We start from the raw sequence: 17,951 nt of genomic DNA on the forward strand, positions 1-17,951 counted from the left end.
AATGAACAACTTCTTCGCTTCTTCTTGAAGCTCACCTGTTGCATGTGCTTTGAAGGTGAAGTCGCGTTTTCCAAACGTGTTGTTTTGGAACCGTTACATCCCCCTGTGACTGTTCCATGTTCGGTTCGGAAGGATGGAACACGGCATTCCACATTGGGTTCGTCAACCCCTCCGCCCTGTTTCTTTACACCGTCCACATATAGAAAGACACTCGCTAACTTGTCAAAAGCTTACATTCCGCGGATCGCGACAAGCATTGAAGGCGCTATGCATAGTCAACGTTTAAACCTAAGTTTAATGTATGAAGTTAAAAGTCCCTAAGCTCTTTCTGACAAGTACGGCGAAGAGAGGATCAAGGTTATAATCGTCCCGTTCCGTTACACAAGCATGCGAGTTAGGTCCGCTTTACATTTGTTTTCAACAGCAGCACTACATACCGTAAAGATATATTGAAGTGAAGTCTACTGCAGAAGTCTACTTCAGCTTCCGAGGTTGTAGTGCCACACTTCAGCAGCTGGGGTCTGCGAGACTTCGAGCCGTGTGTAAGGGAAACAGTAGTTGACCACACTTCTCAGGTGACAACCATGTTCGACCAAGTTCGACGCCGAGCGCGTGTTCCATGTGGTGTCACCTGAGGTCATTTACAAGTGACTCCGTTCTAAACCTGAGCTACCAGACCCTTTTCCTGGGTGCCTCGTATCAGTACAAACTACATTTTCCACAAATATAAACAACTTCTTGCCCGCGATGTGTCAACGGTCACAACAGGTCAGAATAGGTCACTACATGTACATTCTTTCGTTGCAATCTGGGAAAAGCAGGTGTCCTGCCAGACTTCTCGTCAGTAAGTGTAAAGCGGGCGCGAGATTATAGTCTACTAGAGAAGAAGACTACGATGCCAGGTACGGCAGTTTCAAACAACAAGTGTAAAGCGAGCCTTAGATGAGCAACATGCGGGTTCAAAAATTCGCCACTTCGATAAAGAAGCAGAGTCGCTTACTTCTGGGTAACACATGTTCCTGACTACTATTCTATCTGTCCCTGGTGCTGAAGGCCTGTCCCGGGTCCCTGTCCCTGGTGCTGAAGGCCTGTCCCTGGTGCCGAACGCCTGTCCCTGGTGCCGAACGCCTGTCCCTGGTGCTGAAGGCCTGTCCCTGGTGCCGAACGCCTGTCCCTGGTGCCGAACGCCTGTCCCTGGTGCCGAGCGCCTGTCAGTGCTGAACGCCTGTCCCTGGTGCCGAACACCTGTCCCTGAGCGCCTGTCCTTAGTGCTGAACGCCTGTCCCTGGTGCTGAACGCCTGTCCCTGGTGCTGAACGGCTTCTTAAACTTCTTCCAAGCATACTCGAAGAAGCTATTAATTAATTTGTTTGAACCTTTGTACTATTTTTTGTGCTAGTCTAGAAAAAGACTTTTTTCATAAGTCTGTTAAATATGTAAAACGTCCATAAAAGTTGTAAAGTACACCGATATCATTTGCTTGCTTTCCATAATACTTAGTAGTACTGTGTTGTAGATGTGATATGCTAGAAACCTTGTGGCGAACAATTCAATATATAGCTGTCATGCATCATCAACCTAATAAACTATCCATCCATCCATCTTTCACTTGATCACAAGAACCAAACAGCAAGAGTTTCATAAACAGGTATAAATTAAATTTTATTTACAGGGAGTTACAAAAAGTCGGGTACTGGGGAATTTTTTTGCCACAGGTAAAGAGAAAAAGACATGACAGTAAAGACTCCATATCTAACTCGACATCGGCGCGGCTGCTGGCGGGGAGGGCGAACCTTCCGTGGTCTCGCAGACTGAGCCCAGTTCACTGGCTGATACTGATATGTACAAAAGCAGCAACAATCAAATCCGAACCTACAAATGACTTCTTTCAAAACTCTGCCAAAAGGACTGAAATTCCACTACCAAAAAAAATACAATAAAGCATCAAAAGAAAAACAAAAAGTTGAACCTTGAAGCAGCTTAAGGCAGGAGAGACTCTCCAGGTTGGAAGAAACGTTTGCGTAGTCTCCAGTCTGTCGTCTGTGCGTTTGTCCGTCCGTCTGTCCACTAGTCTTTCCACTACTCGTCAGTACACTATGTCTGTCTGTCTGTCTGTTCGTTACATGTCTGTCTGTGCGCTGTCTTTACGTAACTTCTGTGTATATTTTGTAGGTCGTCTGTCTATCTGTGATTCGCCCTCCCCGCCAGCCCGCCGACGCCCGTATGGGTTCTCCGTACATGGCACACAGACCCATTGCGTTTGGTCGCTGTCTGGACCAGAACCGATTGCTTGGAAAGATCACAGAACTCTCTCCTTTACAATTGTCTTTCTTTTCAAAACTATAACAAAAAAATGGTAGAAAACTGAGAAATGTGAAACCTGGCGGAACATAAGTAGACAGTTCTGGGATCGGCTCTGTACAACAACGTGGGGAAATCGCACCTCTGTGACGTCATCTTCACTGATGCCTCTAAACCTCTCAAGGCGAAAGGAGAATTTTTTTCATGATAATATTTTTTCTGTCAACATTGAAAGTATTGTTGCCTACAAATGAATATATACAAACAGGATACTGCCTCCTATTCTGAACAATTTTTTCGAAAAAGCTCATACCATCGATATTTGTACAATATAGATGCTTGTTCGGTAACAACAAGGTATTCTTCAACACGGGGTATTGTTACAATGGACATACAAAAGGAAACTTTGGTGACAAAAACATTTTTTCCTATCTGACGGCTTCCTATGGTAAATAAGTTCAGCATTAAATACTAGCTAGCCCTAGTGCAGTACAAGTCGCGCAATTTAAATTATCCAGAAGTCTTCATACAGTTATTTGGTATACAAAGTCCTCAATCCAAGTGGAAGTCACTCGGACTTTCCACTATTTTCTTCATTTTTATAATAATAAATCCTGGCGTTATAACACGACAAAATTGAGATACATACGGTCCTTGCCTGCAAAATCATTTCAAGTAACAAATACGTCGTCCTAAATAAATAAAATAAACTTAGGTGCCAAATATGTACCCAAAGAAGTAACTGCGCATAAACTTTGTGCAAAAAATACATATTAAATATGTACAGAGTTACAACTTGGGAATTGACAAAATAGCTTTTTCAACATTGATTGTATTACACGAGTGGCGACTGGGTCTTAATTTATTGATAATTTTAAAAATATAGACATTTTACACTAAAGTTTGTTCTAGACTCCTGGGCGTGCCCCCGCCTGGACCTGGGGATCTATAGTATTATACGTCTTTGCTTGCGACGATTCTCCGGGCGGCCCACGAGTCGCAACGGCGTCCGGAGGCTGTAGAATAAGTTACGGTGTCCCCAGATGACCCTACTCAGGCAGCCGCCAGTCTCTGTACAGAATTCCCATGGGGCGAAAATCTCCCATTGGCCAAAGCACTTTGTAGGAGCGACAGGGAGGGAAGGGAGCAGGTCTCACAGCCGAGAGAGCGGTCCTCGGTACGTGGATAGCTGGCCGGTTCGTTATTGGAAAGGAAAGATCTTTCCACACAACAAAATACTTCTTTCTCGTCTGATAAAGTTTCGGCAACAGAGTTTGTTACGCCCTGATAAGGCAACACTAATCTGATTTGTTGGTTCTCGGACAACTTCACGTAAAATTTCACAGCAAGAGGATATCATGAAAACAGAAAGCTGGGGTGAAAACTTGCACCCGACTCCGTTCACTCTCTGAAACTTTGTGTGCCAAGGTGCAGACTTTCCCCCCAGACTCTGTTTTCACGTTGATATTCCAATCAAGCATTGTTTTCTTAAATACAAGAACCAAGAAATCTGATTGGTGCGGCCTAAAGGCAGCTGGCAAGTCACCGAATCATCAGCAGGCAAGGAAGAAAGATCCGGTTGAGGGGAGAGAAGTTTACTTTCGAATGTGTTGTCGAGGTTTGACGGCTACAAACGCCGGGCTGTCGTGTGTCCTGGTGTGTTCCTGTGTTGTGGAATGGTCCGACTGTACTGGGACAGTGTTGACATAAGGCAACTGTAGAAAGTGGACTCCCCCATCTTACCTAGTTTGCACACCCCCTGGAGCCAGCCGGATGGTTTGGCCCGGGGGTGTGCTGACAGTGGTGGTACGGCCCGTGCCAGGGTGACTTGGATGCACAGCGCCAGCATGACTATGGGGGAAATTTTTTCACTGGAAACTCCTTTTTCAATTGCACAAAGTTCTGAAGCCAAACATCTGGGGGAGTTACGTTTTACGTGTCGTCTGATAAACCATGATTTTCTCTACATTATTTGGCGTTCATCTCCGTCGAAACATTACCAGTTACTCAGATATCTGACTCAATTTACCCAGTTTCACAATTTTTTTGTATGCTTCCAAATCTAGCCAGACTGACTTTTAGTCAATGTTTATGAGTTTTGGCAAAGCGACCAAAATTGTCCTTACAGTTAAGGTTTGGAACAAAAACAAAGAAAAGTGGTCACCATTTGCTGGGCACATTATCCTGGCTGCAAATGTTCGTTTTCATCCCATTCTTACGTGAATTATGGCAAGGAACTGTCCATGAAACATGGACCGAAGCAACAGTAAAGTTGCGGGAGGAGTTATGTTCTAAGTAAAGTTCTGTCATGACTGGACACCACATCCAGCTCACCCTGCCACCACACCCGAGTCTTAACTCTGGCCGGCCAAGGAGAGGTATCAGACTGTGGGAGGAGGTCGTCTTTAGGGAGACACGATGCAGGTTTCTTCAGGATTCTAAGACGTTCTTCAACTGCGAGAGTCTTGAACATCGTGAGACGTCTCCGGCACAAGTCTGTGTGATTCGTGGCAGTGGAAGACACTGGGAGGAGACGAGTAGTAGAGTGGGAGCCTACGGGGCCTTGTGGGTGGGGGGATCACATGGCATTGGCTGGCTGTTGTGTCTGCTGGCCATCCTCCCCCTGGGAGAACAGCTTCTGTCTCTGCGGCTGCTGAAGGAACAGCCCCTGGGCTATTCCCGTTACCGCCATCCCTCCCTGCGTACTCTGCTGTGAGATTGGCACTCTCAGAAGTCCCTGCAGTCGAAAAGAAAGGAAAAAATTTACTTCAATTTATGAACATTTATCAGAGGAGAGATTGTACAAGAGCAAGACCTGATTATCGAAAGGTCTTGTACTCAAGAACACACCATTCCAAAATGCAATGGCATGTTTTGGGATGGGGAACATTCTTGAATGCAACGTCTCTCATCATGCTACATACTGATTTCAGACAACACAGAACTACATGAAGACAACATTATGAAACATTAGAAGCTCGTGAACCAAAAATACAGCAAAACTTTACTTTTCATCCAGTTGGAAGTTGGATTTTTGTATTTCCGACATGGTCCCTTTCTACAAAGAACACTGAGCCCCTACCAGGCCACTAGACAATGCTACATATGCACCTGCACCTGGCCACCCCACCTGACACACACAGACACGAAGACAAGGTGTTATACTTGCCTCACCTGCTGCAAGGGGAAGGGGGGTGGGGGCTGCTTCGCCCCCCCACCGGGCCTCTGCTGCCCCCCCGAGTACACTTGGTGGTTGTAGATGGCATGTTGGTTGCTATGGGAGGACTTACCTAAACAAAAAAAACAAAATAAGATAAAATAAAATAAAAGTTTGTATGCATACAATCTCACAAGTGTCAGATCGTCATCAAGACCATGGGCATTACAAAACAGAAACTGTCTTGTCTTGTCTTGTCTTGTCGAGATACTAGACAAAACCCCGCGTGGGGCATAGTGTCTAGGACTTATGGTCAGAGGCCTTACCCAAGTGTGGCCGGTGGTGGTGGTGCACGCCGTCAACAAGAATAAAAAAAGTGGTGCAAAAAATAACGAACAAAGTAGTGCTGTACATGTGAGACACAAGCAGCTATTACTGGTGTGGTGACCCACACACATAATATACCCGTTTTTACACTTGGGTGGAGTGAGGAAAGTTGTGTTAAGTGCCTTTTCCCCAAGGACACAAGATAGGTGGCGTCAGGGGATTCGGACCCGGGGCCGCTGGGTTCTGGGCCGAAAACCGTTACGCCACACGACCCCATGATCCATAAACAGGGCTCGAAATACTGGGTGCACCCAAAATTGGAGCTGTGCACCTAATTTTTACTGTGGGTGCACTGGTGCACCTAGATATTTTTCTCTTGTACACTAGCATACAGAATATTCTTAAAATGTAAGTAGCAGAAAAAGCAATATAACCTTTTGTTGTACTTCATTGGATGCATGGCTTGGTTGAAATTTGAAATCTGGATAGAATTACAGATTGAAGTTCTTAAGAGAGGCAGCAGCGTCAAACTTGTGTTTTGCTGACAATCAACATTATTTTATGTGGTGCACCCCAAAATTTTTCTGTGCACCTAATTTTTTCGGTTGGGTGCACCAGTTAAAAAAAAAAAAGAATTTCGAGCTCTGATAAATCCACACAGGAGGAAGGTGAGTATGTACTTGCGAGGCTGGGGGAGCGTCTGTGCTGCTGTTTGATAACTAAACACATGAGGAAGATGAGTATGTACTTGCGAGGCTGGGGGAGCGTCTGTGCTGCTGTTTGATAACTAAACACACGAGGAAGGTGAGTATGTCCTTGCGAGGCTGGGGGAGCGTCTGTGCTGGTCGATGTGCTGTTTGATAACTAAACACAGGAGGAAGATGAGTATGTACTTGCGAGGCTGGGGGAGCGTCTGTGCTGCTGTTTGATAACTAAACACAGGAGGAAGATGAGTATGTACTTGCGAGGCTGGGGGAGCGTCTGTGCTGGTCGATGTGCTGTTTGATAACTAAACACAGGAGGAAGATGAGTATGTACTTGCGAGGCTGGGGGAGCGTCTGTGCTGCTGTTTGATAACTAAACACAGGAGGAAGGTGAGTATGTACTTGCGAGGCTGGGGGAGCGTCTGTGCTGCTGTTTGATAACTAAACACACGAGGAAGGTGAGTATGTACTTGCGAGGCTGGGGGAGCGTCTGTGCTGGTGTTTGATTACTAAACACAGGAGGAAGGTGAGTATGTACTTGCGAGGCTGGGGGAGCGTCTGTGCTGCTGTTTGATAACTAAACACAGGAGGAAGGTGAGTATGTACTTGCGAGGCTGGGGGAGCGTCTGTGCTGGTCGATGTGCTGTTTGATAACTAAACACACGAGGAAGGTGAGTATGTACTTGCGAGGCTGGGGGAGCGTCTGTGCTGCTGTTTGATAACTAAACACAGGAGGAAGATGAGTATGTACTTGCGAGGCTGGGGGAGCGTCTGTGCTGCTGTTTGATAACTAAACACAGGAGGAAGGTGAGTATGTACTTGCGAGGCTGGGGGAGCGTCTGTGCTGGTCGATGTGCTGTTTGATAACTAAACACAGAGGAAGGTGAGTATGTACTTGCGAGGCTGGGGGAGCGTCTGTGCTGGTGTTTGATTACTAAACACAGAGGAAGGTGAGTATGTACTTGCGAGGCTGGGGGAGCGTCTGTGCTGCTGTTTGATAACTAAACACATGAGGAAGGTGAGTATGTACTTGCGAGGCTGGGGGAGCGTCTGTGCTGCTGTTTGATAACTAAACACAGGAGGAAGGTGAGTATGTACTTGCGAGGCTGGGGGAGCGTCTGTGCTGGTGTTTGATTACTAAACACAGAGGAAGGTGAGTATGTACTTGCGAGGCTGGGGGAGCGTCTGTGCTGGTGTTTGATTACTAAACACAGAGGAAGGTGAGTATGTACTTGCGAGGCTGGGGGAGCGTCTGTGCTGGTGTTTGATTACTAAACACAGAGGAAGGTGAGTATGTACTTGCGAGGCTGGGGGAGCGTCTGTGCTGCTGTTTGATAACTAAACACATGAGGAAGGTGAGTATGTACTTGCGAGGCTGGGGGAGCGTCTGTGCTGGTGTTTGATAACTAAACACACGAGGAAGGTGAGTATGTACTTGCGAGGCTGGGGGAGCGTCTGTGCTGGTCGATGTACTGTTTGATAACTAAACACACGAGGAAGGTGAGTATGTACTTGCGAGGCTGGGGGAGCGTCTGTGCTGGTCGATGTGCTGTTTGTGGGCTGCGTTGGCGATGTGCTTCTGGAACTGGGCGTTGGCGCGCATGGAGGAGGAGCTCGTACCTGCACCGGGAACACGACAGTTCGCCCGAATTAGTCAACACTAGTAAGAGGTTTAGGTCCAGAGATTTAGGTTCAGGTCCGGACCTGAACCTGATCCTGTCTAGTTGACATGTTTTATTTTATTAAACCAGTATTAAGCATAGCGAATTAAGACTGACATGCATGACTTTAAAAGTTTCTTGGTGAGAAGACTTTAAGGCAAACCAGTATTTAATATTTGAATGTTGCACTTATTTTACATTGTATGTGCGTTTTCTTCTCATAGGGAGACTCAAAAACTTTTCATCAAACAAAATAGAAAAATATATTTGTACTTTGTTCAGGTTTTTTTGGACTCAGGTTTTTGGCTTTCAGGTTTTTTGGACTTGGTTCTTGGATGTTATAAAGGTCCGAATCAGGTCCAGCGAACCGGTATCCAGCCCTAGTCAACACTTTCTCAACACTAACGTCGATACTTGGAAATTCTTGAAAAAGACTGAATAAAGTCGAAACCGGTCGAATTCCATCTCAGTGCTGTCATTATCCCAGAACTACGAATAATGTTGATGCTTGGAGATGTTAGCTACACAGGGACATCAAGGTGTTGACAATTTTACTTTCCCAACAACCTTTTAAGAGTGGAACTCCATTAAATACAATAGGGGCCACTTCTTGAAATAGTTTAAACAACAAATGGAGTTAGATATGGTGTGACGAAATGTTTGATGCCATGATGATAGTGTGTTTATCCACAGGACACTTCATTTTAATTTCTTGGTTAACGGAAATTTAAAAAAAATGCTAGATTGGAAAATCAACAGGAAAACAGAATCTCAGAGGAAAGCTGTACTTTGGTGCACACGGTTTCAGGGAGTGAACAGGGTCAGGTGCAAGTTTTCACCCCAGCCTTCTGTTTTCATGATTTTTTTGTTGCTATAATGTAAAAAAAAATCTGTTAACCAAGAAATTAAATTGGTGTGGCCTAACTGTTGATTAAATGACAATGACAATGAACTCTATTGCATATTCATGCCCAACATGGGCTAAATGCATTAGGTAACATGGAGTAAAAGAAAAGGAACATTGTGCTATATTCCATCTAAATCTACAGAGTCTCTCTTCTTGAAACATTTGTACACAAATTCACATAGTTTTTCAATCATATCGTTACGGTAGTAACAAATAAAATTCTCTCTCTATCCAATTTAACGTCTTTTGTTCCCCATCATCTGGGGGTTAGACGTGCTTGCACATTGATGGGGAAGCCCCAGAACTCCTCATCAAGTGCAAGTCCTTTTTTGAAGCAAGAGTTTTTACGGCTGGATGCCCTTCCTAACGCCAACCCAAACCCTACTGCTGGGCTTAGGACATGGGAAAAGTGCCTTTCCCAAGGGCACAACGTCTGGGTGCATGTACGGACATGTCTGGGTACTCCACTGGGGATTGAACCTGGGTCTCGTTGGTTCATAGCCGGATGCTCTGCCACTGTGCTACACAGACGCCACTAAATATTAAAACAGATATAAATAGAGAGGTACCTGACTGACTTTGGCTGAACTTAGCGATGTTGGCCATGTGTCCACTATTGCTTGGGGAGACGTCGGTGGAGCCGGGGCTGGGGGAGGAGCTGTGCTGCCCCGGGCTGATCACGTTCACGTTCTGGTAGTGGTTGATGGTCGGAGGGAAGCCCTTCATGCCCACCCCCGGCGGGGACGGGCCGATGCCGTTGGGCAGCGGGGAACTGTCTGCGATCTGTGGGCTGATGGAACCCTGCGGAACGAAACACATGACATTTTCACGATACTACGTACGGAATGTGCCATTCGGTCATTCACGTATCAAAATTCAATACATGTATATTGATAGTTTTTTTAAATGATCTCGCTCAATGCTAGGCCGTAGGGGGCCACTTCTTTAAGCATTGAACTAATAATTGACGTGATTGGTTTAAAGTGAAGCTAAGGTGAGAAATAGCGGTGTATGTTTGTTTTGAAGGTTTGTAGGTTACAATCGGGGGGGGAAGCAGTAGGCTGGGAGGGAGTTCCATAGTTTTGCTGTTCATGCAAAAAAGCTATCACTGTAGAATGACTTTGAGGCTGGAGGTTGTGTTGCAAGCTTTTTCTAAAAACTACTGTAAATTATCAACACAACAAAAGGACCGGGAACCCTGGGGAACCAAAACACAACACAGTTACCGATGCTTTTCTAAATAAAGCTAGTGAGGGGATGACAAAACAGGAGCAACAGAGCAACTGTAATATCAAGCTTATGCCACGGTAGCTTTACAAGGAAACCCAAACATGATCACTGCCGGCTTTAGAAGGAAACCCAAGCCTAATCTCTGTTCTACCAACTCGCCGGTCTGAAGTGGGAGCTGGGTGTAGTGGAAGGACTGATGCTGTTTACTAATCTTTTTTTCGTTATGTTTAAATAAAGTAATGACAAAAGAGGAGCAACAGAGAAACTGTAATATCAAGCATATGCCACAGTAGCGTTAAAAAGAAATCTAAACCTGACCCCTGCTGGCCCAACTCACCGGTCTGAAGAGGGGGCTGGGTGTAGTGGAAGGACTCCGCTGCAGAGGAGAGAAGGAGTTGCTCCCGACGCCGCCCCCAGCGTCCCGCACGCCTGACGCGCTCCCCGCCCCGCCCTGAGACTGTCCCGAGCTTTTGGCGGACTTGTGTGAGTGCGTCCCGTTGGACGGCTTGCTCCCGCCTTTCGACTTGGCGCTGGAACTGGACGAGCTGCTTCTTTTGCGAGATTTGGCACTAGAGCTTGCTGCGTGACTACTACTACTACTACTACCTGTGCTGCATATGGCGCCGGCGGCGTTACCGCTCGCGCTCTCTCGACTAGGAGTCCTTTGGACCACGCCACTGCCCACGTTTATGACCTGCCCGTTGACTAACGGGTCGATATTGGTTACGACGATGCTGAGGCCTTTAATGGAGTCCCCCAGGGTTGTGGAGATGGCGGGCGTCCCCTTGGCCATGCCTAGCCTGGCCAGGTGCTCCTTAGTGGCCGGCTGGGTGCTGATATGCGGGATATTGCTGGTGATGGTGTACCCGGTGGGGGTGGACAGCGAGACTGCCCCGTTTGCACTTGTGAGGTAAACGCCAGAATTGTTCATGCTAAGGCTGACGTCGGGCGGCTGAACGGACGAGCCGCCGCCGCTGCTGGACTTTTTCTTCTTGCTCCTGCTGGAGGTCGAGTCTTTTGTTTTCCTGGACTTGGAGGGCTTGTTGGCGGCGGGGGCGACGGGCTTGGACAGCGGGAGGTCCCAAGTCTGCGCCAGCAGGGGCGGCTTGTACCCCAGGTCTAACGTCGGGCCGATCCGCGAGGGGTCGTAGGGGTCAAAGGTGGGCTCCTGGTGGTCTGTGGTGGCCTGGTGCAGGGACTCGACCGGCTCAGACGCTGGTCTCCTGGGGGGATAGGGCAGTAGAGGGTTAGCAAATCTCAAGTAAAACTCTACAACATTGATAGAAGTCTTGGGTTGAGTATTGAGCCTTTTTTAGGTTATGGACGAGTGTTACAACATATCAGTGTAAAAAGGCAGTCAATGAGCGAGTAGATTATAGACTAGCACAATAAAGACAAATTCACCATTATTTGCCCTGACTTAGAGTCTTTGCAGATTAACTTGTCCTGCAGTTCTTTTGTGAGTCACAAGGGCACGCATTCTTCCACATGACTACAGATTCGTGGTAGATGGTTAGCAAAAGTCAAATAAAATCTACAACGTTGAAGGAATCAACAACAGGCAGTTAACAACATAGTTAAACTAATCAGCTGTCAAATTTGGAGATTCACTGCAGTTCTTTTGTGAGTCACTAGGGTGCACACATTCTTCAGAGCAAAACCACATGACTAAAAGGGGTACAGCTTCATACCTGTAGTAGAAATAGACCCGAGACCAAAGAATGCCAAATGAGGAAGAAACTCCACAGTTGAAGTAAGTGCTAATTGATCTGTAGTCATCTTGCAGTGCTGGGCAGTCATTGGGAAGGGCAGACCAAACCATTTGCAAGAATGTGTGCCCCCTAGTAACTCACAAAAGAACTGCATAATATATCATAGCATGCCTGTTACAAACATCAGGGGGAAATCTGCCATTATGATATTGTAATACGGAACTTGAACTTGGTGCCTTACTTGAGGGGAGGTGAGTGTAGCTGCCGCTCTAACAACGCTGTGAACGCCGATCTCAGCAGGTCTGTTCTCCTGCTGAACATGTAACACCCCGTGCCGAACCTCCGCGCACCGAACGCACACATCTGCACAGGAACAGAATCACGATACTGGTTAGAACACTGTAGACTCTTTCAACCAGGCTAGAATCAACACATCAAGAACAACACAGCACCAACAAACTTTGACATAACTTTGAAATTTAACATCTTTGATGGGTACGTTTTAGAGCACAATAATTATCTTCAAACAAGCTTGATAATTTGAGCTGACACTGACAGCGTTTTACAACATGGTGCAAATGAGATAGATGATCGTGGAAACTTTTCACGACAATCTGGTTTTAGAAAGCCAGGGGATGTGGGGACAGTACATGTACATTACTCGCTGTGGCAGGTTTGGGGTCGTTAGGTATATGGGGACAGTACATTACTCACCGTGGCGGGTCTGGGGTGGTTGAGAATGTGGGGACAGTCCAGTACTCACCGTGGCGGGTCTGGGGTGGTTGAGAATGTGGGGACAGTCCAGTACTCACCGTGGCGGGTCTGGGGTGGTTGAGAATGTGGGGACAGTACAGTACTCACCGTGGCGGGTCTGGGGTGTATGGGGATGGTACATTACTCACCGTGGCGGGTCTGGGGTGGTTGAGAATGTGGGGACAGTACATTACTCACCGTGGCAGGTCTGGGGTGGTAGAGAATGTGGGGACAGTACATGACTCACCGTGGCGGGTCTGGGGTGGTTGAGAATGTGGGGACAGTCCAGGTTCTCGTTGCTATCTGCCTCCTCCTCCCCCTCCCCATCGCTGCCGGGGCGCGCCTTGGGTTCCGGGGAAACGTGCCTGGTGTCGGCAGGCTGTCCTGAGGGCTGGAATGATGGCCTGGGGAGGGAGGAGATGAAAATGTAGCTCAATCAAGTTTTAACTTACTAAAATCTTATCTACTACTCCGTAAATAGTTTCATCAGGTTGGAAAATCAATTGCAAAATCACAATTTTTGCAAATTCACAATTTTTGCACTGGTAAAGACGACAGACAGGCCATTGAAACGTCTGCAGAAGAATAAAACAGGGTTGTGTACCAACAACAAGTATCAACAAGTTCAACTTATCAATGACTGGTTGACACATAAAAGCGAACGCTTTGCACAGCATATGCAGAGTTGATGCACCAGAAAAATCCTTGTAGTCTTTTCATCAAGACAGTTAATGATCAGTTCTCACTCTTTCTCCTTAACGTTCAGCACACTGAAGTAGCTGTTTGGCTACCAATTCTCTATTGGATATGAGGTTAGGTTATGGACAAGGCTAAGACTTGCATATGACAAATCTGATCGTGAGGCTTTCTTCAATGGAACATGCTGGGTTCTAAAACTAAAACAGTAAAACTAAAACTTGAACTAAAACTAAAATTAAAACTGACTAAAACTAAAACTGACTAAAGCTAAAACTAAAACTGACTAAAGCTAAAACTAAAATTAAAACTAAAGCTAAAGCCAAAACTGACTAAAGCTAAAACTAAAATTAAAACTAAAGCTAAATCTTGACTAAAGCTAAAACTAAAGCTAAAACTAAAACTGACTAAAACTAAAGCTAAATCTGACTAAAGCTAAAACTAAAGCTAAAACTAAAGCTAAAACTAGAGCTACAAACAAAAATAAAGTTAAAATTAGAACTGACCTTTGGAATACGGAGTTGACCCCCGGTGAGTTCCGCGGGGCAGGTTTGGTGGGGGACGTGATTTTCTGAGGCACAATCTCGGGGGCGAAGGCTGCGGAGTGCGCGGAGAGCGAGGCGAGGCGCTGCTGCTCCTTCAGCTTGTTCTCCATCTCCTTCTCTCGCTCCCTCTCTCGCGCCCGCGCCTTGTGTTCCGCCAGCAGCTCGTCAAACGGTTTTCTCCTCTGGGGCACCGCTCTTCTCAGGGACAAGGCATGGGTCTGTAACAAGCAATAATCAATCAATAATCTATAACAGTAGTAATAATCAATAATTTCTCCTCTGGGGCACGGCTCTTCTCAGGGACAAGGCATTGGTCTGGGAGAAACAACAACAACAATCAACTATCAATTATCAATCAATAACAATCGGTCAATAATCAATACTAGTCAGAATTGCCTTGAAGAAGGTGACAGAGGGTCACCGAAACGTCGGTTGAATAAATCCCTTGGTTGTGTAAAAAGAGTCTTTTTCTCCAATAATTACAACTAATCTATCAATAATTTCTCCTCTGGGGCACTGCTCTTCTCAGGGACAAGGCATGGGTCTGGAGAGATAATATGGAGAGATAATAATCAATTATCAATTAATCAATCAATAATTAAAACTTATCTATCAATAATTTCTCCTCTGGGGCACTGCTCTTCTCAGGGACAAGGCATGGGTCTGGAGAGATAATATGGAGAGATAATAATCAATTATCAATTAATCAATCAATTACAACTTATCTATCAATAATTTCTCCTCTGGGGCACTGCTCTTCTCAGGGACAAGGCATGGGTCTGGAAGAAACAGCAACAACAATCAACTATCAATTACCAATCAATAACAATCGGTCAATAATCAATACTTTTCTCTGGGGCACGGCTCTTCTCAGGGACAAGGCATGGGTCTGGAGAGGTAATAATCACTTATCAATCAATCAATCAATAATTACAACTAATCTATCAATAATTTCTCCTCTGGGGCACAGCTTTTCTCAGGGACAAGGCATGGGTCTGCAACAAGCAATAATCTATCAATAATCCATAACAGTAGCAATAATCAATACTTTTCTCTGGGGCACCGCTCTTCTCAGGGCCAAGGCATGGGTTTGGAGAGATAATAATCAATTATCAATTAATCAATCAATAATTAAAACTTATCTATCAATAATTTCTCCTCTGGGGCACTGCTCTTCTCAGGGACAAGGCATGGGTCTGGAAGAAACAGCAACAACAATCAACTATCAATTACCAATCAATAACAATCGGTCAATAATCAATACTTTTCTCTGGGGCACGGCTCTTCTCAGGGTCAAGGTATGGGTCTGGGGAGATAATAAAATTAATCAATTATCAATCAATAATAAAAACTAATCTATCATTTCTCCTCTGGGGCACAACTTTTCTCAGGGACAAGGCATGGGTCTGTTACAAGCAATAATCAATATCAATTAATCAATCAATAATTACAACTAATCTATCAATAATTTCTCCTCTCCACTATCATAGACTGAGAGGATAGAATGGATGCAGATGACTACAAGATATCATTCCTACTTACTAACTTAGTGTTTGTTTCACTCCTGTACTCCAGGAAGACAAGCTGTAAGTAAGGACAGCTAAAGGAGATCAACTGAGTCGCTAATTCTCTGTTCAGAGTCATCGACAAATATGACGATACAATGACTTCGTTACGGCTGCAAATTACAGCCTTCAAATCTGATCCCCCCGTCAGCATAACAGCTGAGGTAGTCCCTGTAACTGTTGCCGACACTTAGCAGAAAAATCCCCCGGCGATGATTGTTCATGAGCGATTCGTGGGGTAAAATTCAATTTGAATCGGACAGTGCGTCATCTGTCAGTAGGCTGGGTCCGAGAGAAGGATTGGATAATGAACTCCCCTGTACAGGTCTGATTTATCAGTAACTATCGACCAAACTGTACATCACTGAGCAGTGGGCCACGACAAAACAATTTACTGGTTCAACACAATTCACTGGTTCAAGGATCTAAAACAAATTGTTCAACTGGATTGGGTACTGAACTCCCCTGTACAGGTCTGATTTATCAGTCGCTACCGACCATACTGTACATCACTGAGCAGTGGGCCACGACAAAACAATTCACTGGTTCAACACAATTCACTGGTTCAAGGATTTAAAACAAATAGTTCAACTGGACTGAACTCCCCTGTACAGGTCTGATTTATCAGTCGCTACTGACCATACTGTACATCACTGAGCCTTTGGGCCACGACAAAACAATTTATTGGTTCAAGGATCTAAAACAAATTGTTCAACTGGATTGGGTACTGAACTCCCCTGTACAGGTCTGATTCATCAGTCGCTACCGACCATACTGTACATCACTGAGCAGTGGGCCACGACAAAACAACTTACTGGTTCAATACAATTCACTGGTTCAAGGATTTAAAACAAATTGTTCAACTGGATTGGGTACTGAACTCCCCTGTACAGGTCTGATTTATCAGTCGCTACCGACCATACTGTACATCACTGAGCAGTGGGCCACGACAAAACAATTTACTGGTTCAACACAATTCACTGGTTCAAGGATCTAAAACAAATTGTTCAACTGGATTGGGTACTGAACCCCCCTGTACAGGTCTGATTTATCAGTCACTATCGACCATACTGTACATCACTGAGCCTTTGGGCCACGACAAAACAATTTACTGGTTCAACACAATTCACTGGTTCAAGGATCTAAAACAAATTGTTCAACTGGATTGGGTACTGAACCCCCCTGTACAGGTCTGATTTATCAGTCACTATCGACCATACTGTACATCACTGAGCCTTTGGGCCACGACAAAACAATTTACTGGTTCAACACAATTCACTGGTTCAAGGATCTAAAACAAATTGTTCAACTGGATTGGGTACTGAACCCCCCTGTACAGGTCTGATTTATCAGTCGCTACCGACCATACTGTACATCACTGAGCAGTGGGCCACGGCAAAACAATTTACTGGTTCAACACTATTTACTGGTTCAAGGATTTAAAACAAATTGTTCAACTGGATTGTGTAATGAACTCCCCTGTACAGGTCTGATTTATCAGTCGCTACCGACCATACTGTACATCACTGAGCAGTGGGCCACGACAAAACAATTTACTGGTTCAACACAATTCACTGGTTCAAGGATCTAAAACAAATTGTTCAACTGGATTGGGTACTGAACTCCCCTGTACAGGTCTGATTTATCAAGTCACAACCGACCAAACTGTACATCACTGAGCAGTGGGCCCAACAAAACAATTTACTGGTTCAACACAATTCACTGGTTCAAGGATTTAAAACAAATTGTTCAACTGGATTGGGTACTGAACCCCCCTGTACAGGTCTGATTTATCAGTCGCTACCGACCAAACTGTACATCACTGAGCAGTGGGCCACGACAAAACAACTTACTGGTTTAACACAATTTACTGGTTCAAGGATCTAAAACAAATTGTTCAACTGGATTGGGTACTGAACCCCCCTGTACAGGTCTGATTTATCAAGTCACTATCGACCATACTGTACATCACTGAGCACTGGGCCACGACAAAACAATTTACTGGTTCAACACAATTTACTGGTTCAAGGATTTAAAACAAATTGTTCAACTGGATTGGGTACTGAACTCCCCTGTACAGGTCTGATTTATCAGTCACTATCGACCATACTGTACATCACTGAGCAGTGGGCCACGACAAAATAATTTACTGGTTCAACACAATTTAATGGTTCAACACTATTTACTGGTTCAAGGATTTAAAACAAATTGTTCAACTGGATTGGGTACTGAACTCCCCTGTACAGGTCTGATTTATCAGTCGCTACCGACCATACTGTACATCACTGAGCAGTGGGCCACGACAAAACAATTTACTGGTTCAACACTATTTACTGGTTTAAGGATTTAAAACAAATTGTTCAACTGGATTGGGTACTGAACTCCCCTGTACAG

General features: G+C 45.2%; 1 protein-coding gene across 7 annotated transcripts in view; it reads right to left on the reverse strand.

Annotated features, from left to right (window-relative positions):
• Nucleotides 1–1,635: 1,635 nt before the first annotated feature.
• LOC136434328 (ataxin-7-like protein 1) overlaps nucleotides 1,636–17,951 on the reverse strand; it is a 77,588-nt gene continuing 61,272 nt past the window's right edge. For 3 of the 7 annotated variants that reach the window (XM_066427091.1, XM_066427096.1, XM_066427097.1), the window contains 8 exons: nucleotides 13,954–14,210; nucleotides 12,999–13,155; nucleotides 12,240–12,361; nucleotides 10,624–11,509; nucleotides 9,622–9,857; nucleotides 8,001–8,104; nucleotides 5,475–5,590; nucleotides 1,636–5,037 (listed from right to left, as the gene is read on the reverse strand). In XM_066427091.1, coding sequence (XP_066283188.1) covers nucleotides 4,879–5,037; nucleotides 5,475–5,590; nucleotides 8,001–8,104; nucleotides 9,622–9,857; nucleotides 10,624–11,509; nucleotides 12,240–12,361; nucleotides 12,999–13,155; nucleotides 13,954–14,210 — 2,037 coding nt within the window. In that variant the 3' untranslated portion in view covers nucleotides 1,636–4,878. Of the gene's footprint in view, nucleotides 5,038–5,469; nucleotides 5,591–8,000; nucleotides 8,109–9,621; nucleotides 9,858–10,623; nucleotides 11,510–12,239; nucleotides 12,362–12,998; nucleotides 13,156–13,953; nucleotides 14,211–17,951 lie in introns of all 7 variants that reach the window. The other 4 variants (XM_066427092.1, XM_066427094.1, XM_066427093.1 and 1 more) reach the window with 4 other exon arrangements.

Source organism: Branchiostoma lanceolatum, chromosome 5, assembly GCF_035083965.1.
Source record: "Branchiostoma lanceolatum isolate klBraLanc5 chromosome 5, klBraLanc5.hap2, whole genome shotgun sequence".
In the NCBI taxonomy this organism is placed as follows: domain Eukaryota; kingdom Metazoa; phylum Chordata; class Leptocardii; order Amphioxiformes; family Branchiostomatidae; genus Branchiostoma; species Branchiostoma lanceolatum.